The sequence below is a fragment of the Oncorhynchus mykiss genome, chromosome 15 (genome assembly GCF_057628025.1).
Source record: "Oncorhynchus mykiss isolate SJ-2025 chromosome 15, ASM5762802v1, whole genome shotgun sequence".
In the NCBI taxonomy this organism is placed as follows: domain Eukaryota; kingdom Metazoa; phylum Chordata; class Actinopteri; order Salmoniformes; family Salmonidae; genus Oncorhynchus; species Oncorhynchus mykiss.
Window position 1 is genome coordinate 73,324,923 of NC_143036.1, and position 22,160 is coordinate 73,347,082.

At 44.3% G+C, this 22,160-nt stretch overlaps 1 protein-coding gene across 1 annotated transcript in view; it reads right to left on the minus strand.

The window, feature by feature from the left end:
* The window catches only part of LOC118938840 (PDZ domain-containing RING finger protein 4-like), a 76,043-nt gene that overhangs the window by 13,622 nt on the left and 40,261 nt on the right, over window positions 1-22,160 (minus strand). Inside the window, exons 2-4 of the mRNA XM_090199167.1 lie at window positions 10,344-10,594; window positions 8,305-8,407; window positions 4,114-4,212 (exon numbers count right to left, since the gene is read on the minus strand). Of these exons, the coding sequence (XP_090055293.1) occupies window positions 4,114-4,212; window positions 8,305-8,407; window positions 10,344-10,594 (453 nt within the window). The remainder of the gene's footprint in view (window positions 1-4,113; window positions 4,213-8,304; window positions 8,408-10,343; window positions 10,595-22,160) is intronic.

Genomic DNA, 22,160 nt, shown 5'->3' on the forward strand with positions numbered 1-22,160 from the left:
TCTCCATGCATGGTTCATTCTCTTGCTTTCCTCTCCTCTCTCTCCATGCATGGTTCATTCTCTTGCTTTCCTCTCCTCTCTCTCCATGCATGGTTCATTCTCTTGCTTTCCTCTCCTCTCTCTCCATGCATGGTTCATTCTCTTGCTTTCCTCTCCTCTCTCTCCATGCATGGTTCATTCTCTTGCTTTCCTCTCCTCTCTCTCCATGCATGGTTCATTCTCTTGCTTTCCTCTCCTCTCTCTCCATGCATGGTTCATTCTCTTGCTTTCCTCTCCTCTCTCTCCATGCATGGTTCATTCTCTTGCTTTCCTCTCCTCTCTCTCCATGCATGGTTCATTCTCTTGCTTTCCTCTCCTCTCTCTCCATGCATGGTTCAGTCTCTTGCTTTCCTCTCCTCTCTCCATGCATGGTTCATTATCTTGCTTTCCTCTCCTCTCTCTCCATGCATGGTTCATTATCTTGCTTTCCTCTCCTCTCTCTCCATGCATGGTTCATTCTCTTGCTTTCTTCTCCTCTCTCTCCATGCATGGTTCATTCTCTTGCTTTCCTCTCCTCTCTCTCCATGCATGGTTCATTCTCTTGCTTTCCTCTCCTCTCTCTCCATGCATGGTTTATTCTCTTGCTTTCCTCTCCTCTCTCTCCATGCATGGTTCATTCTCTTGCTTTCCTCTCCTCTCTCTCCATACATGGTTCATTTGGAGCGAAAGAGATATTATTGGCAAACGTTCAAACACCGCCTCATTCCTTAACACCTTCTAATTCAGTTGAAGTCAGTCAATATTCCACAACATTATACGATATCAAATGGGAATTCACAGTTATCTTTTAATTGCTTCTGACTGTAAAAGGTAATTGATTATGTGGTGGGATTCCTTCTTTGATTTATTCTAACACACCGTGTCTCTTCCCTTCCTGTTAACCAAGCCCTTCCTGTTAACCAAGCCCTTCCTGTTAACCAAGCTCTCCCTGTTAACCAAGCCCTTCCTGTTAACCAAGCCCTTCCTGTTAACCAAGCCCTTCCTGTTAACCAAGCCCTTCCTGTTAACCAAGCCCTTCCTGTTAACCAAGCCCTTCCTGTTCACCAAGCCCTTCCTGTTCACCAAGCCCTTCCTGTTAACCAAGCTCTTCCTGTTAACCAAGCTCTTCCTGTTAACCAAGCTCTTCCTGTTAACCAAGCCCTTCCTGTTAACCAAGCTCTTCCTGTTAACCAAGCCCTTCCTTGGGAGTGCAGTTTGTCATATGACCGTGTACCAGAGAACCAGACACAGGAGGGGGGCATGGATAGATCTGTGTCCCACCAAACAGGACACTTCTCTGGGGAAGATCGAGTCTCCTAACGGGGAATTCCGACCAGAGTTAAGCGCGCATTCATGGAACATAATTCCCTTTTTTTATGCACTTTTCTCTCCATGCGTATTCTGACCTTGAATTTAAGCATGAGAATAGCACGCTATTCATTCGCTATTTGTTCGTGTGTAAGATGAAAGAAATGAAGGTGTAGTGGAGGTGTGTCTACAGATACACTGTATTCTGACCTTGACATAATTCCCTCACAATTCCACCACCCTTATGCACCACGAAATGAATGAATGTGGTCGAGCAACTTGTCAGTTCCAAGTGTAAAAACATCTACTTTCTTTGTTCAGATAGAAATAACACCATTCCCCACGTACTGTCATGTACGACTTGATAAGACCTTTTGATAAGACCTATTGATAAGACCTATTGATAAGACCTATTGATAATATCTATTGATGAGACCTATTGATAAGACCTATTGATAAGACCTATTGATAATATCTATTGATAAGACCTATTGATAAGACCAATTGATAAGACCTATTGATAAGACCAATTGATAAGACCTATTGATAATATCTATTGATGAGACCTATTGATAAGACCTATTGATAAGACCTATTGATAATATATATTGATAAGACCTATTGATAAGACCAATTGATAAGACCTATTGATAAGACCAATTGATAAGACCTATTGATAATATCTATTGATGAGACCTATTGATAAGACCTATTGATAAGACCTATTGATAATATCTATTGATGAGACCTATTGATAAGACCTATTGATAAGACCTATTGATACGACCTATTGATAATATCTATTGATGAGACCTATTGATGAGACCTATTGATAAGACCTATTGATACGACCTATTGCCGTTTGGTGTTTCAGGCTGGGTTTCTGTGTAGCACTTTGTGACATCGGCTGATGTAAAAAGGGCTTTATAAATACATTTGATTGACGGGAATTTGATTGATATTTTAAAAAGTTAATTTATTTTATTTAACCTTTATTTAACCAGGTAGGCCTGTTGAGAACAAGTTCTCATTTACAGCTGTGACCTGGCCAAGGTAAAGCAAAGCACTGCGACAAAAACAACAACACAGAGTTACACATAAACAAACGTACAATCAATAACACAAAATAAAATAAAAATAGAAAAATCTATGTACAGTGTGTGGAAGTGTAGAAGAGTAGGGAGGTAGGCAATAAACAGGCCCTAGGGGAGAAAATAATTACAATTTAGCATTAATACTGGAGTGAAAGATGTGCAGATGATGATGTGCAAGTAGAGATACTGGGGTGCAAAGAGCAAGAGGGTAAGTAATAATATGGGGATGAGGTAGTTGGGTGGGCTATTTACAGATTGGCTGTGAACAGGTACAGTGATCGGTAAGCTGCTCTGACAGCTGATGCTTAAAGTTAGAGAGGGAGATATAAGACTCCAGCTTCAGAGATTTTTGCAATTCGTTCCAGTCATTGGCAGCAGAGACCTGGAAGAAAAGGTGGCCAAAGGAGGTGTTGGCTTTGGTGTATATAGTGAAATATATCTGCTGGAGCGCGTGCTACGGGTGGGTGTTGCTATGGTGACCAGTGAGCTGAGATAAGGTGGGGCTTTACCTAGCAAAGACTTATAGATGACCTGGAGCCAGTGGGTTTGGCGATGGATATGCAGTGAATGAATAAGCCATTTCAAATATAACATTGTTTTAGTTCCATTTCACCTTATGATCACTGGAGACAAATGTGAAACCAGTCATATGGCAGCAAACTGAAACATAGCTACCGAGTTGATTTAGGATTCCTAGAATGTTTTAATTATATGCCTGGACTGTTCACTGTGTTTTTTACAACTTATATCATGTTAAATATTAATAACTATCGGTAAACACCTTCAGGTAAACTCACATTCATTTATAACTGTCCCTTTAGTGTTTGTTTCCTTACATTTTGCATCATTCCACTACGTCGTTAGTTAAACCTTCCTCTGTCACGTTCGTGTGTTTGTTCCTGAGGATTGCTAGCAATAGTAGAGCATATTAGGCTAACGTATTACAAGCTGTGCAGTAATTTAGGACGTAGCCTATTTGAATCAATTCTGGAACTCAGAGCACACGTAGCGGGTTAAACCTGGACCCTGGTGCACGGTTCACCACGACTGGACCGCTGTCATCACGGTTCTATGATCAGTGAGGATTATTACAGTAGATTTATAGGACTACTGTTCCACCCCTGTTGTACACTTTTCTCACCTTTCAATATGTCATGAATTGAACAAGTGAATATGGAAACTTTAAGAATGAATCAAAGGCTCGCGAAACTTTTATGAAATTATTCATAAATACTTTCCTAACCCTAAATAATATACAAGATCAGAGTATTTTCAAATCAACCAATTGGTGGTGAACAGGACACGAATATGCATGTATTTACAATATATGGTTTTCTTTCATTGATTCCTAATATTCTGAACCGTTCTCTCCATCTATTCTAGTGAGCCTGTCGAGAAAATTATAATATAAGGTACACCAACTTTAAAGGAATGGTTGGTTATACATAAATGTACTGAAACCCCTATTAAACGAAAACTCCACAGGAAAATCTGATGGCCAGCAAGTGGGAGTTTTTTTCAGCAGTTGAATTAAATGTATTCAGCTAGGAAGCCACGCCTGCAAAGCCCGTTAACACACCTGCATGAAGTCTGATTATCAGCTACTGAGAAGTGCGTAGGAAAGCCGTACATTTCCTAAGTCTGAATTGGGCCCATGGCTCCTAAGGATGCTGATGGTGGTGGTGGTTCTTACGTGGCTGACGTAGATAGCTGTATCCTCTTCATCATCAGTCCGATAGCACAGCGTCAGACCCAACTTCTCCTGACTGTTGAGCCGACAGAGCTCTACCTGCTGTAGAGACAGAACAGAGACAGAATTCACAATGGAGAGGAGAGGAGGAGAGCAGAGAAGGAGGAGAGCAGAGAAGGAGGAGAGCAGAGAAGGAGGAGAGCAGAGAAGGAGGAGAGGAGAGAAGGATGAGAGGAGAAGGAGGAGAGGAGAGGGAGGAGAGGAGGAGGAGAGGAGGAGGAGAGTCCAACAGAGATGTGTTACCGGCACAGACTTCATAATGACCTTGTTCTTTTCAAGTTCAAGAGCTGATTCCAAAACGTCTCAGCGTAGGAGTGCTGATCTAGGATCAGTTTAGGCTTTCAGTTTATAATGAATGGGCAGGGGGGATCTGATCCTAGATCAGCCCTCTCTGAAATGCTTTATGAATACTCTGAGCTTACTCTCTGAGAATTGTCACTGAGCTTGTTGCCATTCATCGTATAGGAAGTAGGTTAGTGACACAGAAGGGTGAATTATCCTTTTCAAAAGTGAGATAAGTATGAGATAATTATACAGAAGCACTGAAAATCGGACGCTTTCAACATTAAGGCCCTCTGGTCATTTTTACTGAGGATATTCAACTTGGAGCCAGTGTAGATCCCCGTTGCTGAGTAGGCTGTGTTTACCACAGTGATGAAATATTCACCATTCACTCTAGTGGGGTTCAGACTCCAGTCCCTTCAAGCCTTGTTCCAGTTGTTCATGAAAGGGGAATGTCACCCTGGACTTGCCATGGCATATAGCCATGACTATATTAACAACATGATGTTTTCATCATAAACATCACAATTATCCAAACCACAAGCTAGAACTCGGGCATTTTCATTTCACTGTTAATATCGGGAAGTTTTGACTTAATGTGTATTGTCTGCTCATAGCGAACTACAAAGTCCAGCATTCATAGCGAATGCTGATACCGCCTGCTAGGTAGAGGGGGCGTGCCCACAAACTTAAATAATGCCATTGTTTACCTCGAATGACCAACACAGAGTAATCTCAGAAGATTACTTTGTAAACTTTTGTTTTTCACTATTGTTTGTCATCATGCCCATGTGGCGTTCTGTGCCTGGCTGTGCTCATTACAACAAACGCAAAAATGTGTTACCTTCACTGTTCTACCTACCAGATATTCACCCTGATTCTCCTAGTGGCTTGCGGCTATCAAGAATGATGCGGTGACCAAAGATTACCAGAGGGATTATCAGACTGGACTGTTAGGAAATCCATTTTGACGCCAGCTGAGACGTGATGAGATACCATTGATTTTTTCCCTTCACAGCAAAACGGATTATTCTCAATTAGAAGTAAAAATAGAATTGTTGATATAGTATCTTTAAAAAAAAAACTTATTGGAGGAGGAACAGGAGCCAGACCACGAAGCACCACCCAACACAAGTTGTAGTCTTTACGAGACTGGAAACAATGCTTGTATATTTAGCAATGAATCGGACGATAGGAACATCGCTGAAAGACGTCCACTGGCCCTGTCCAACAAGGACAACCACATCTACATCCACAAAAACATACAGTGTGATCAGTTTAACATAGAGCCTTATAGTGTGATCAGTTTAACATAGAGCCTTATAGTGTGATCAGTTTAACATAGAGCCTTATAGTGTGATCAGTTTAACATAGAGCCTTATAGTGTGATCAGTTTAACATAGAGCCTTATAGTGTGATCAGTTTAACATAGAGCCTTATAGTGTGATCAGTTTAACATAGAGCCTTATAGTGTGATCAGTTTAACATAGAGCCTTCATGAAACACCACAAAGTAGGATTACATTCATTTTCAGATTCAGATGTGTGTGTGTGTGTGTGTGTGTGTGTGTGTGTGTGTGTGTGCGCGTGTGTGCGCGTGTGTGTGTGTGTGTGTGTGTTTAAATGTAAGCCAACTGTATCACTCAAACAAATTCAACAAGTAACCCAATATCACCATGACATGCTGTGACATTGGTACTAAAGCTGCACCATTCCACACCAGTTAAGACTGCAATTGATGTTGAATTATTGTCTGATAAATGACATTCCACCTCCTGTGGTCTTTGCTTATTCTTGTTGTGTGGTTCCTAATCTCTCCTCACCATGGTAACACATGTCCACTGCCCAGAGGGTGGTCTGTACATCAATAGCACTAAAACCTCATATCAAATAAAACACAGATGGGTGTCCCACTGGGGATGTCTTTGATGGTGGCACTGATGGCATTTACTACACAGCGTGTTCCCTTAATGTTGCAGGTGTATTAACCCCTGTCTGTTTGGTCACTGCTGTGTTGGGAAGAAACAGAAAGATATAATTTTACAGTTTGACATTTTGCTCTGCCAAAGTTATTTTACGTGTGGAGTTACAGTTGGATGGCAGGGGGTCAAAAGAAGGGACTACATCAGGGATACCCTAATTAAAGGGATAACCTCATTAAAGGGATAGCCTAATTAAAGGGATACCCTCATTAAAAAGAGAGGCTAATTAAAGGGATAGGCTTATTAAAAGGATAGCCCAATTAAAGGGATAGCCCAATTAAAGGGATAGCCTAATTAAAGGGACAGCCTAATTAAAGGGATATCCTAATTAAAGGGATAGGCTAATTAAAGGGATAGCCTAATTAAAGGGATAGGCTAATTAAAAGGATAGCCTAATTAAAGGGATAGCCTAATTAAAGGGATAGGCTAATTAAAGGGATAGCCTAATTAAAGGGATGGCCTAATTTCCAAAGGATTCTGGCTGGCAGTTGGGAAAGATTTTAAAACAAATATTAATTTATTTGACATCTAGCTACAACAAACAGAGGACAAACAGAGGAGGGAGGGCACTTTTGACTAGGACTCAGCTGTTATTGGCGAGTAGACTCCACACTTCCACACAGTTTAGAACAGGGTCAGAACGGTCGAGAAAAGTGGTTGACACGAACGCACCATCACTGTTGATTAACTACCATGTACTGAGAGATCAGAGAACACTAGCTCACTACTGCCAGAGGGCATTACTAGAGAGAACAATCCCACTGAGTAGTACAGGACACAACCTTGTAATCTGTAGACGTTTGAGCTTAGATTAGAGACTCCCTCCTAGAGTGACAAATCACAGTGTGTCGTGCAGACAGTACATTAACTCTTATAGGGCTACAGGACACAACCTTATACTCGTCAGCACGGGACCTAGTAATAATCTGTGGATGTACTGAGGTTAGAGAGACCACGCTAGTCTTGATTAGAAGATCATCTGTATCTGTGTGTTGTTTTTATAGCGAGCCACTGGGAAGAAAAACCTCCCACAGCTGCCCTGTAGCTGTCCTTAAGTTACACTGCAGTAGTGTGAAGCCAGGCTAAACACATCCTTCACAGCTAATGTCCCTGAGCTGCCGGGGCTACTGAGGAGCAAGGGCATTCAGGGTACAGTTAGATACACTTGACTGAACAAAGAGTAACTGAGGGCCAGCTGTGTGAGGGGAAAGAGTAGCCATAACAACAGTAATCAGGTCACGACCTGACACTGACCCTGCCTCAGTTGGGCTGGCCAGACTGTGTGTGTGTGTGCGTGTGTGTCCACCTGCCTGCGAGTGTGTGTGCACTTGTGTGTGTGTGTCTGTGAGTGTGTCCTCAAACTTCACGCCGTCTCTCACACAGAGAGACATCCATCCATTTAGTCAGAAGTGGCCGTTAAACCACAGCTGACAGCAGAGGAACACTAATGACCCAGAATCCTGTGCAGCGAACCACGGGCACCCATTATACGAGCAGCACTACTGCACAAACACACACACTACCACGTCACCCATCACCTCACGTCTCCCACGGTCACTGCCTCTCTGACACAAATTACCATCTCCACCCAGCCTCCCAGACAGGCTATTTTTCAACACTCCAACTGTATCTGAAAAGTGTCATTGTTTATAGGGAAAACATACCAACTTGAGGTAATAAGATTCATGCCGGTATTTTAATCTTTATCATTCCGATGACATAATGAGCTACGGGGGAGACGTGTTTGTAATTATCTTTGCAGTGAATAAGTAGGGAACACTGTATTTGACCAAGAGACAGATGACTTGTCAATATAACCGCTGTGGGAGAATTGTCATCGCAGGAACTTGTGTGGCTCCATATTGATTTACCTCATACTCAAACTCCTCTGGTCTGTCCACTTCAGCTGGGGTGTTGGAGAGGTACTCTGGACACTCGTAGAATTCATGCTCCATGGTGTGGATGGAGTGACAGCTGAGGAGAGACAGAATGAGAGGAAGAGAGAGGGGGAAGAGGAGATGTGTGAGTTGCAAGCTGGTTTCAACACCTTTCTCCCTGTGTGGTGCATATTGGTCGCTAACATAAAATCAATTTTACAACCTCCAGGAAAGCAACTAATGACAGGGATCTATACACACATTGTTTCATTTTAAACATGGACACATTTTATCAAGACAAAAAACCCATGTAAGTGACAGAAGCTGTGAAAAGACAGCTTTGTCTCCTCTGTAATTGATTGATTAACACCTATACAGAGACATGTCAGCCCTGGTATAACCAGCCCACAGTAACATCTCTGTTGTTTAGAATCACAACAGCATCCATTCTGCCTCCCCCTTATCAGCCGTATCACAGACCAGGGAACGGATGATTTTTAGTTTATAGGACATAATGTATTTCATTTCTGGCCCAGTAAAGACCTATAAATAGACTGGGAATGAACGTAGCGCTGTATAACAGTCACTCCGTTTGTTTTTAATCACCTTGTAAACTCTTAAAGGGAATGGATGCAGCAGTCTGGCTGCACTGCAGACGCAATGATTACATGCCAGTTGGAGAGCATCCTAATGACATTAAAGGGATGTGATCAGCTGTACTGGGGAGGGGGCTGTAATGCTACTGTCCTCCATGATATAGTAGAGGCTCTGATCAACCACATCAGGTTGATGTAACCCATAATAAAGCATCTCCATCTTGAGGAGAACTATCCAAGGGGACACTCATACAAATGTAGACATTCACCACAGTAAGTCACTTTGGATAAAAGTGTCTACTAATGGCACATATTATTACATTATCCACATGTTATTCATTCATATTCAAGGGGTAACCCACGTTCTCTCTGAATAAAGGGGTTATCTATTAGAAAGTTCCGGCAGAAAATTCAGGCCAAACCCATGAGTCACATACAGGACATGTATTACTCAGACAGAGTTCTACAACAATGGTTCTCAAATCCTGGCTCCCTGTATATTAACCCCTAGTGAGGTTATCGCTATGGCAACATGGCCGGAAGGGGCAGATAACAGGTTAGGGTTAGAGTTGAGGGTTAGGGTTGAGGCTAGGGTTACGGTAAGTTTTAAGGCTAGGGTAAGGGATAAGGTTCATGTTAAGGTTAGGGTAAGGGATAAGGTTAATGTTAAGGTTAGGGTAAGTTTTAAGGTTAGGGTAAGGGATAAGGTTAATGTTAAGGTTAGGGTAAGTTTTAAGGCTAGGGTAAGGGATAAGGTTCATGTTAAGGCTAGGGTTAGGGATAAGGTTAATGTTAAGGTTAGGGTAAGTTTTAAGGCTAGGGTAAGGGATAAGGTTAATGTTAAGGTTAGGGTAAGGGATAAGGTTAATGTTAAGGTTAGGGTAAGTTTTAAGGCTAGGGTAAGGGATAAGGTTAATGTTAAGGTTAGGGTAAGTTTTAGGGTTAGGGTAAGGGATAAGATTAATGTTAAGGTTAGGGTAAGTTTTAAGGTTAGGGTAAGGGATAAGATTAATGTTAAGGTTAGGGTAAGTTTTAAGGTTAGGGTAAGGGATAAGGTTAATGTTAAGGTTAGGGTAAGTTTTAGGGTTAGGGTAAGGGATAAGGTTAATGTTAAGGTTACGGTAAGTTTTAAGGCTAGGGTAAGGGATAAGATTAATGTTAAGGTTACGGTAAGTTTTAAGGCTAGGGTAAGGGATAAGGTTAATGTTAAGGTTAGGGTAAGTTTTAAGGCTAGGGTAAGGGATAAGGTTAATGTTAAGGTTAGGGTAAGTTTTAAGGCTAGGGTAAGGGATAAGGTTAATGTTAAGGTTAGGGTAAGTTTTAAGGCTAGGGTAAGGGATAAGGTTAATGTTAAGGTTAGGGTAAGTTTTAAGGCTAGGGTTAGGGTAAGGGATAAGGTTAATGTTATGGTTAGGGTTAGGATTAGATGCCCCTCACCTGTCTGACAGCAGAAAGGGGCAGATGTCGGGTACAGGTGGAGTAGCAGGCCTCAGCTTAGCCAGGGCCATGATGTGTTCAAAAGTGATGTCCGTCTGCGTGCACACATCCACCACGTGAACTTCCTGTAATGTCTGATGTGAGTGTGCGGGGTTGCCATGGCGACGGACGACCTGCACCACAATGGGGTCTCTTCTGATGACCTCCACCATCTCGTCATGGCTGGCCTTGGAGTAGTCCCTGCCATTCACCTGAACAGGGAAGAGATAGAAGAGTCTTAAACCTATGTACACAGTACAGGAATAACTAGGTGTCTATGTGGTGGGAGACAGAAGAGTCTTAAACCTATGTATACTGTACAGGAATAACTAGGTGTCTATGTGGTGAGTCAGTATCACAAAAGCTAGACTCTTCCCACAGCCAAGCCCCTACCATTCCCAAGTCCCTACCATTCCCAAGCCCCTACCATTCCCAAGTCCCTACCTTTCAGAAGTCACAACCATTTCCAAGTCCCCACCATTCTCAAGTCCCTACCTTTCAGAAGTCACTACCATTCCCAAGCCCCTACCTTTCAGAAGTCACTACCATTTCCAAGTCCCCACCATTCTCAAGTCCCTACCTTTCAGAAGTCACTACCATTCCCAAGCCCCTACCATTCCCAAGTCCTTACCTTTCAGAAGTCACTACCATTCCCAAGTCCCTACCTTTCCGAAGTTCCTACCATTCCCAAGTCCCTACCATTCCCAAGCTCCTACCATTCCCAAGTCCCTACCTTTCAGAAGTTCCTACCATTCCCAAGTCCCTACCATTCCCAAGTCCCTACCATTCCTAAGTCCCTACCATTCCCAAGTTCCTACCATTCCCAAGTCCCTACCATTCCCAAGTCCCTACCATTCCTAAGTCCCTACCTTTCAGAAGTTCCTACCATTCCCAAGTCCCTACCATTCCCAAGCTCCTACCATTCCCAAGTCCCTACCTTTCAGAAGTTCCTACCATTCCCAAGTCCCTACCATTCCCAAGTCCCTACCATTCCTAAGTCCCTACCATTCCCAAGTTCCTACCATTCCCAAGTCCCTACCTTTCAGAAGTCACTACCATTCCCAAGTCCCTACCTTTCCGAAGTTCCTACCATTCCCAAGTTCCTACCATTCCCAAGTCCCTACCATTCCTAAGTCGCTACCATTCCCAAGTCCCTCCCATTCCCAAGTCCCTCCCATTCCCAAGTCCCTACCATTCCCAAGTCCCTTCCATTCCCAAGTCCCTACCATTCCTATGTCCCTACCATTCCGAAGTTTCTACCATTCCCAAGTCCCTACCTTTCAGAAGTTCCTACCATTCCCAAGTTCCTACCATTCCCAAGTCCCTACCATTCCTAAGTCCCTACCATTCCCAAGTCCCTCCCATTCCCAAGCCCCTACCTTTCTGAAGTTTCTACCATTCCCAAGTCCCTAGCATTCCCAAGTCCCTAGCATTCCCAAGTCCCACCAGATAGAGATGGAGGTGTTCTGTTAGTCGTATGTCGGGAGCACACAGAGAAGCAGCATATGTGATACTGTAGAGTGCACCTAGTGATCCAATTACAGCCTGCTGAGTACCAGTCTGTTTCTGCATCAGCCAACACCTTTGTCATTGTCTTGCCAAGGCAACAACATAAGCCATTTGAAAACACTATTATATACTTGTATTTCAGAGAAGCATTACAATGCTACGATTTCACACACTGATCCTCCTTTCTTCTCCATTCTTATTCATATCCAGTACTAAACTGACTTACTGAGACCTCCTACCCACCACCGAACAGAACAGTGGACCCCTGGGACTAACAGTTCAGTAATGATCCCTGAGAGCCTGGGTGAGACTGGAGAAGAAAAGCCTGTCAGTTTTAAAGGGCACCTGCTGTCTCTCCAGGGGAGGGGGAGGTGGAGAAGGCCAGGGTGGAGGCCTCTTCCCCTGGGTTGGACTGGTCTGAGCTCTGGGTCTCTGTCTCTGGGTCTGATCATCACAGCACTGTGGGGTTCAAACTAGATGTCTGGGTTTCAGTGGGAGGTACACTCATCATACTGACACCTGCCAAGTAACACCTGAGCTGAGGCTAGCGTTAGGGTTGAGGCTAGGGTTGGGGTTGAGGCTAAGGTTAGGGTTGAGGCTAGAGTTAGAGTTGAGGTAAGGGTTGAGGGTTAGGGTTAGAGTTGAGGGTTAGGGTTGAGAGGATTTCTGTTGGTGTCAAACCTTGGGTTGCACGGGCCTATTGCAACTTCCTTCTCTGTCTGCATATTGCATGTCAGTCTGGTCTGAAGAGGGTAGAACATTGGGCCGGTTTTTGCCTGAGGGATCGACGAAGGCAGAGAGCTGAGGCTAGGGTTAGGGTTGAGGTAAGGGTTGGATGTCCCTCATCTGTCTAATGGTCTGCAGTCATCTGTGACCTCAGATACACGGTTTATCCAATTACAGAGCCTCATTACAGTACAGATGTCAAATTCATGTTCAATCAATCACATCCTCAGATTTGTTTTCAACACGGATTGTTGAAATGTGTCAGGATGCCAAACTGGGGCGCGCACACACACACACACACACACACACAAACATACGCACATGGATGCACATGTACGCACCCACTGATACACACACACACACTTACTTACCTAACCCTAACCCAGAACTGAATGAATCTATCTATTATTAAATGAGATGCAGAAATAAAGAAATAGATGGTTGCTCTATTCAGCTCTGTAATGAGTTAGAAACCAGCTCCATTTATCTCTGTAATGAGATTGAAACCAGCTCCATTTATCTCTGTAATGAGTTAGAAACTAGCTCCATTTATCTCTGTAATGAGATTGAAACCAGCTCTGTTTATCTCTGTAATGAGTTAGAAACCAGCTCCATGTATCTCTGTAATGAGATTGAAACCAGCTCCATTTAGCATTGTAATGAGATTGAAACCAGCTCCGTTTATCTCTGTAATGAGATTGAAACCAGCTCTGTTTATCTCTGTAATGAGTTAGAAACCAGCTCCATGTATCTCTGTAATGAGATTGAAACCAGCTCCGTTTATCTCTGTAATGAGATTGAAACCAGCTCTGTTTATCTCTGTAATGAGTTAGAAACCAGCTCCATGTATCTCTGTAATGAGATTGAAACCAGCTCCATTTAGCATTGTAATGAGATTGAAACCAGCTCCGTTTATCTCTGTAATGAGATTGAAACCAGCTCCATGTATCTCTGTAATGAGATTGAAAGCGGCTCCATGTATCTCTGTAATGAGTTAGAAACCAGCTCCATGTATCTCTGTAATGACTTAAAAACCAGCTCCATGTATCTCTGTAATGAAATAGAAACCAGCTCCATTTATCTCTGTAATGACTTAAAAACCAGCTCCATGTATCTCTGTAATGAGATTGAAACCAGCTCCATTTATCTCTGTAATGAGTTAGAAACTAGCTCCATTTATCTCTGTAATGAGATTGAAACCAGCTCTGTTTATCTCTGTAATGAGTTAGAAACCAGCTCCATGTATCTCTGTAATGAGATTGAAAGCAGCTCCATTTAGCATTGTAATGAGATTGAAACCAGCTCCGTTTATCTCTGTAATGAGATTGAAACCAGCTCCATGTATCTCTGTAATGAGATTGAAACCGGCTCCATGTATCTCTGTAATGAGTTAAAAACCAGCTCCATGTATCTCTGTAATGAAATAGAAACCAGCTCCATTTATCTCTGTAATGAAATAGAAACCAGCTCAATGTAGGCAAGAGAAGCCATAAGGATGATAGACAGATACAGCACATGGTACATGTAAGGTACATGTAAGGTATGTGTGTGTGTGTGTGTGTGTGTGTGTGTGTGTGTGTATGTGTGTGTGTGTGTGTGTGTGTGTGTGTGTGTGTGTGTGTGTGTGTGTGTGTGTGTGTGTGTGTGTGTGTGTGTGAGTGTGTGTGTGTGTGTGTGATGCATGACAGAGTCTGCCCAGATGAAGCGGGAGCAGGTCAGGATATCCCCTGAGTGTCCATAGCTGACCCAGAGGGAGAGGGAGCAGATCAGGATATCCCCTGAGTGTCCACAGCTGACCCAGGGGGAGAGGGAGCAGGTCAGGATATCCCCTGAGTGTCCACAGCTGACCCAGAGGGAAGGGAGCAGGTCAGGATATCCCCTGAGTGTCCACAGCTGACCCAGAGGGAGAGGGAGCAGATCAGGATATCCCCTGAGTGTCCACAGCTGACCCAGAGGGAGAGGGAGCAGATCAGGATATCCCCTGAGTGTCCACAGCTGACCCAGAGGGAGAGGGAGCAGATCAGGATATCCCCTGAGTGTCCACAGCTGACCCAGAGGGAGAGGGAGCAGGTCAGGATATCCCCTGAGTGTCCACAGCTGACCCAGCACACAGCACAGAGACGACAAAACTAGCTAGCCACTGACTGATTAAGTACTGTAAAACCATTAAACCTTAGTTGACCTGAACTACCCTCACTATCAGAGTTACTTCCTGGATCAGCACCCAGCAGACACCACACAATGTAAAGAACGTAACTGACAGAATAAAACAACTAGCTGTTCATTTACTGAATCTAAACCCAGAGACCTTGGTGGACCTGAGCTACCCTTACCTGACTGACTATTAGATCTCCTGACTGACTGTTAGATCTCCTGACTGACTGTTAGAGCTACTGACTGACTGTTAGATCTCCTGACTGATGATTAGATCTCCTGACTGACTGTTAGATCTACTGACTGACTGTTAGATCTCATGACAGACTGTTAGATCTCCTGACTGACTGTTAGATCTACTGACTGACTATTAGATCTCCTGACTGACTGTTAGAGCTACTGACTGACTGTTAGATCTCCTGACTGACGATTAGATCTCCTGACTGACTGTTAGATCTACTGACTGACTGTTAGATCTCCTGACTGACTGTTAGATCTACTGACTGACTATTAGATCTCCTGACTGACTGTTAGAGCTACTGACTGACTGTTAGATCTCCTGACTGACGATTAGATCTCCTGACTGACTGTTATATCTCCTGACTGACTGTTAGATCTACTGACTGACTGTTAGATCTCCTGACTGACTGTTAGATCTACTGACTGACTATTTGATCTCCTGACTGACTGTTAGATCTCCTGACTGACTGTTAGTTCACCTGACTGACTGTTATATCTCCTGACTGACTATTTGATCTCCTGACTGACTGTTAGATCTCCTGACTGACTGTTAGATCTCCTGACTGACTGTTAGACCTCCTGACTGACTGTTAGATCGCCTGAGTTACTCTCACCTGATTGACTGTTATATCTCCTGAGTTACTGTTAGATCTCCTGACTGACTGTTAGATCTCCTGAGTTACTCTCACCTGATTGACTGTTATATCTCCTGAGTTACTGTTAGATCTCCTGACTGACTGTTAGATCTCCTGATTGACTGTTAGATCTCCTGACTGTTAGATCTACTGACTGACTGTTATATCTCCTGACTGACTGTTAGATCTCCTGACTGACTGTTAGATCTCCTGACTGACTGTTAGATCTACTGACTGACTGTTACATCTCCTGAGTTACTCTCACCTGATTAACTGTTAGATCTCCTGAGTTACTCTCACCTGACTGACTGTTATATTTCCTGACTGACTGTTAGATCTCCTGACTGACTGTTAGATCTCCTGACTGACTGTTAGCTCTACTGACTGACTGTTAGATCTCCTGAATGACTGTTAGATCTACTGACTGACTGTTAGATCTCCTGATTGACTGTTAGATCTCCTGACTGACTGTTAGATCTTATTTGACCTGAGCTAGACTCTCAGAGTTACTGCCTGGCTCAGCACACAGCAATACAGCAAAGACCATCTGTGAACTGTGATGTTTTAATCTCTGTGCTCTAACTCAATTACATTTAAGGGGCTTTATTGGCATGGGAAACATGTTTACATTGCCAAAGCAAGTGAAATAGATATTTATTTCACTTTTCCTCCATCATGCTTTTAGGCATCTCTCTCTCTCTCTCTCTCTCTCTCTCTCTCTCTCGCTCTCTCTGTCTCTCTCTCTGTCTCTCTCTCTCTCTCTCTCTCTCTCTCTCTCTCTCTGTCTCTCTCTCTCTCTCTCTCTCTCTCTCTCTCTGTCTCTCTCTGTCTCTCTCTCTCTCTCTCTCTCTCTCTCTCTCTCTCTCTCTCTGTCTCTCTCTGTCTCTCTCTCTCTCTCTCTCTCTCTCTCTCTCTCTCTCTCTCTCTCTCTCTCTCTCTCTCTCAGGGCATTTTTTGGGGCTTGTGGATAAATCCACATTTTCCACATGTAGTGTTTTGATTTCTCTCTTTTGCTTGTTTTTGTTTTGTAAGGAGTTGTGTGTGGTGCTCCTCTCTTGTTATTGGATACACTGACGTCTCTTCCCTGCACAGCTCTTTAGCGTGTGCTCTGGTGGTTTCAGCTGCTCCACACATATTCACTGCTTTATCCACAGTTAAATCTTACTCACGCAGCGATCTCTCCTTGAGTCTATTATCAACTATGTCACAGACTATCCTGTCTTTCACTAGTGAGTCTTTCAGATTTTCGAATTTTGCTCAGTGCGTTCAGCTCAGCCAAATACTGGTCAAAACTGACTCCTTGTTTCTGATCATGAGAGAAAAACTTGTATCTCTCAAACGTGACTTTCTGGCTTGGTACAAAGGACTCCTCAAATTTAGCCATTAGCACAGTCAATGTCAAGTTTGCCTCGTCTTGCTGAAAGCTATTGTAAATGTCCAATGCATCCTCTCCAATAACATGCAGAAAAATGGAACCTTTCAATTTGTCATCATCTCCCCCTGCACCACTGGCTGCTAGGGAGATATTGAATCTCTTCATGAAACGTTTCCAATTGTCAGCTAAATTGCCTGTTAACTGCATAGGAGTAGGAGGACTAAGCCTATCCATGACGGAGAACAGGAACAGTGTCAATTTCCCTTACTTCAGTATGTCAACTTGCTCGTCAACAGATTCCAATGCAGCCTCACTCTAGCTGCTGTCACTCTCGCTGCTGTCACTCTCGCTGCTGTCACTCTCGCTGCTGTCACTCTAGCTGCTGTCATTCTCGCTGCCGTCACTCTAGCTGCTGTCATTCTCGCTGCCGTCACTCTCGCTGCCGTCACTCTCGCTGCCGTCACTCTCGCTGCCGTCACTCTAGCTGCCGTCGCTCTAGCTGCCGTCGCTCTAGCTGCCGTCGTTCTCGCTGCCGTCGCTCTCGCTGCCGTCGCTCTCGCTGCTGTCACTCTAGCTGCTGTCACTCTCGCTGCTGTCACTCTCGCTGCTGTCACTCTAGCTGCTGTCACTCTCGCTGCTGTCACTCTAGCTGCTGTCACTCTAGCTGCTGTCACTCTAGCTGTTGTCACTCTCGCTGCTGTCACTCTAGCTGCTGTCACTCTAGCTGCTGTCATTCTCGCTGCTGTCACTCTCGCTGCCGTCACTCTAGCTGCCGTCACTCTAGCTGCCGTCATTCTCGCTGCCGTCACTCTAGCTGCTGTCACTCTCGCTACTGTCACTCTAGCTGCTGTCACTCTAGCTGCTGTCACTCTCGCTGCTGTCACTCTAGCTGCTGTCATTCTAGCTGCTGTCACTCTAGCTGCTGTCACTCTCGCTGCTGTCACTCTAGCTGTTGTCACTCTCGCTGCTGTCACTCTAGCTGCTATCACTCTAGCTGCTGTCATTCTAGCTGCTGTCACTCTCGCTGCCGTCACTCTAGCTGCTGTCACTCTAGCTGCTGTCACTCTCGCTGCTGTCACTCTAGCTGCTGTCACTCTAGCTGCTGTCACTCTCGCTGCTGTCACTCTAGCTGCTGTCACTCTCACTGCTGTCACTCTAGCTGCTGTCACTCTAGCTGCCGTCCCTCTCACTGCTGTCGCTCTCGCTGCTGTCACTCTCACTGCTATCACTCTCGCTGCTGTCACTCTAGCTGCTGTTACTCTCGCTGCCGTCACTCTCGCTGCTGTCACTCTAGCTGCTGTCACTCTAGCTGCTGTCACTCTCGCTGCTGTCACTCTAGCTGCTGTCACTCTAGCTGCTGTCATTCTCGCTGCTGTCACTCTAGCTGCTGTCACTCTAGCTGCTGTCACTCTAGCTGCTGTCACTCTCGCTGCTGTCACTCTAGCTGCTGTCACTCTCGCTGCTGTCACTCTCGCTGCTGCGGCTCGTTGTCCTCGCTCTTGCAAGCTAGCATCTTCGACTTCTCACGTCACTTGACTTGTGGTAGAATGTTCAATTTTAGTCACGGAAATTTGCAGAGTTACTCCTTTCTTTTCTCTGTCTCGTCATAGCGACTACCAATCTGACACCATGTTCCTTATATAATGACAAACCGGGGCCTAGGTTTAACTACTTTTAATGAACATATACTTTAGCTAGAAAACTCCATGTTTAGCCATGCAAGGCATTCTTCAACCACCTGCCCCAGCATAGCCTGCTGGGTAACGTAGTCTACATGTTATTAACACATAACAACACAGTATCTATGGTATTGTCAGTGGTTTGACGACTGGATTGATGTCTGAGAGTAATGCTTTTTTGATCGAAGCTTACTTTCTCATAACGTCAACACAGCTTCCTAACGTGTGCAACCTGAAACGTACACACAGACATACTGTATCTCGTCTCATACGGTAAGGAAACATACAGAGAACACCACATGAGGTACTTCCTGGTTCCCTCGAGGTAAAGGTTACTGATGTCAATACAACATGGCCCCCATGGACCTGTGTGTGTTTGAAGTGAGAGCTCTTGTCTTCCCCAACCCCAGTCTGTGAAGGTCAGTAGTTATTGTGGTCTACCACAGGGTGTAGGGGTCAGGAAGAGACCCTGACAGGAGACAGGGCTATCAGGGTAGTAGTCCTATATTGATTATAGACCTTAATAATATCAGGCTACTCAAGTAAAATGTCAAATGATTTCATCAATAGACCTGTTCTGTGTAGCTCTGGTTGAGAGCTAGCCTTGTCTCCAGCCTTTCCTGTTGAGGTCTGTTATCTCAAGATAAGAGCAGAATATGTTAGCCAGTGATGCTCCACTACAGTCTATGAGACTGTATCCTGTTTACAGACATTAAACACTTCATGTGTTGCATAGACTGGTATCCAGTGATGTGGCCCTACAGACAGTAAACTCTTCACGTGTTACATAGACTACCCTGGAGCGCCAAGTGGACCAGATGATTGAGTAGAAATAGAAATATGTTTGTCAAAAAATGTCTACCCTCTTCAATGACATCACACTTGCAGCACACGATCTTATCAACTAAGATGGCTATAAATGGTGTTGCCTGTTGTCGATATGAACAGGTGAGATAAGTAGATAAGTGTGTGTGTGTGTGTGTGTGCGTGCGTGCGTGCGTGTGTGTGTGTGTGTGTGTGGGGCACATTGAGATAAGAGCTTGATGGAAACCTCTCAACCTCGCAGCTACGGCTGACAGATAGCATGCCTTTGTGAGCTAATGGAAACAATCACGCACGCACACACACACACACACACACACACACACACACACACACACAAACACAGTTTAAACCTGCATTACGTCAACCCTAACCAGCGGCTGCTGGTTGTTTAGATAGAGACAGTTTCTCTGCATATTGAAAGAGATTACAATAGACTGCAACACAATGAGAACAGCAGGCTGTTTCCTCTAGAGAACCAGACAGTCTATTCAGCAGGGACCATATGCTTCTCCTCTCCTAAAGATACTGTGTTCCAAATGGCCCCCCTAGTCCCAATATAGTGCACTTCTTTTGACCAGGCTCTGATGAAATGTAGTGCACTGTAAAGTGAATAGGTTGCTGTTTGGGATGCTCAACAGCATTGGTAAGAGTACAACAATTACCTTGATCTTCGTACCCTCTGATTCAATTGAAGTTCAGATATTTTTTTCTAATAATGGATATCCAATGTTGCGATGACGACAGACACAGGATGATGGATTTTATTTCCATGATGATGAACGGAGAGACACTCAGCTGGCCAGGGCAAAACAATCTCCAAACCTAATTTAGTCAACAGCATATTGAGAATGAGTCCTATCTCATCTGACTTGGGAAGTCTGGAATCTGACATGTATCGTTTCAATAATAACAGTGTCTTGACACAATATGGCAACCGGTTCCAATATGAGAGAGATGATGGTTTGATGATCAGTTGTTTTTAATCAACTGTGTAGTGCAAGGGCAAAAACCAGACTGATCCTAGTACTGCATGGGGAAAGGAGCCACTACCTAACACAAACTGATCCTAGTACTGCATCCTCAACCAGACTGATCCTGGTACTGCATCCTCAACCAGACTGATCCTGGTACTGCATCCTCAACCAGACTGATCCTGGTACTGCATCCTCAACCAGACTGATCCTAGTACTGCATCCTCAACCATACTGATCCTGGTACTGCATCCTCAACCAGACTGATCCTGGTACTGCATCCTCAATCCTCAACCAGACTGATCCTGGTACTACATCCTCAACCAGACTGATCCTGGTACTGCATCCTCAACCAGACTGATCCTGGTACTGCATCCTCAACCAGACTGATCCTGGTACTGCATCCTCAACCAGACTGATCCTAGTACTGCATCCTCAACCAGACTGATCCTGGTACTGCATCCTCAATCCTCAACCAGACTGATCCTGGTACTGCATCCTCAACCAGACTGATCCTGGTACTGCATCCTCAACCAGACTGATCCTGGTACTACATCCTCAACCAGACTGATCCTGGTACTGCATCCTCAACCAGACTGATCCTGGTACTGCATCCTCAACCAGACTGATCCTGGTACTGCATCCACAACCAGACTGATCCTAGTACTGCATCCTCAACCAGACTGATCCTGGTACTGCATCCTCAATCCTCAACCAGACTGATCCTGGTACTGCATCCTCAACCAGACTGATCCTGGTACTGCATCCTCAACCAGACTCATCCTGGTACTACATCCTCAACCAGACTGATCCTGGTACTGCATCCTCAACCAGACTGATCCTGGTACTGCATCCTCAACCAGACTGATCCTGGTACTGCATCCTCAACCAGACTGATCCTAGTACTGCATCCTCAACCAGACTGATCCTGGTACTGCCTCCTCAATCCTCAACCAGACTGATCCTGGTACTGCATCCTCAACCAGACTGATCCTGGTACTGCATCCTCAACCAGACTGATCCTAGTACTGCATCCTCAACCAGACTGATCCTGGTACTGCATCCTCAACCAGACTGATCCTGGTACTGCATGGGGAAAGTAGCCACTACCTAACACAAACTGATCCTAGTACTGCATCCTCAACCAGACTGATCCTGGTACTGCATCCTCAACCAGACTGATCCTAGTACTGCATCCTCAACCAGACTGATCCTGGTACTGCATCCTCAACCAGACTGATCCTGGTACTGCATGGGGAAAGTAGCCACTACCTAACACAAACTGATCCTAGTACTGCATCCTCAACCAGACTGATCCTGGTACTGCATCCTCAACCAGACTGATCCTGGTACTGCATGGGGAAAGTAGCCACTATGCAGATCTGACACTGCTTCTACATATACAAGAATTCAATCAAAAGTGAAAATGGGCTAAAGTAATTTTGAAAAATATTTTATTTGAAAACTCTTACATTAGCACCCAACAACTGCAGCTATGTAATGTCTGGGTGAAACTGCTTTAAAAGGTCTGGTATTTGGGCAGTAATACTTTCTTCAAAGTTAATGCTGCTTCTCGTTAGCGTCATTAGAGTGAAATGGATGAAGCAGAGAGCAGAGAGATCCGAGGTGGTTCATATCATTCAGAGTCACTACATCCATGTCAG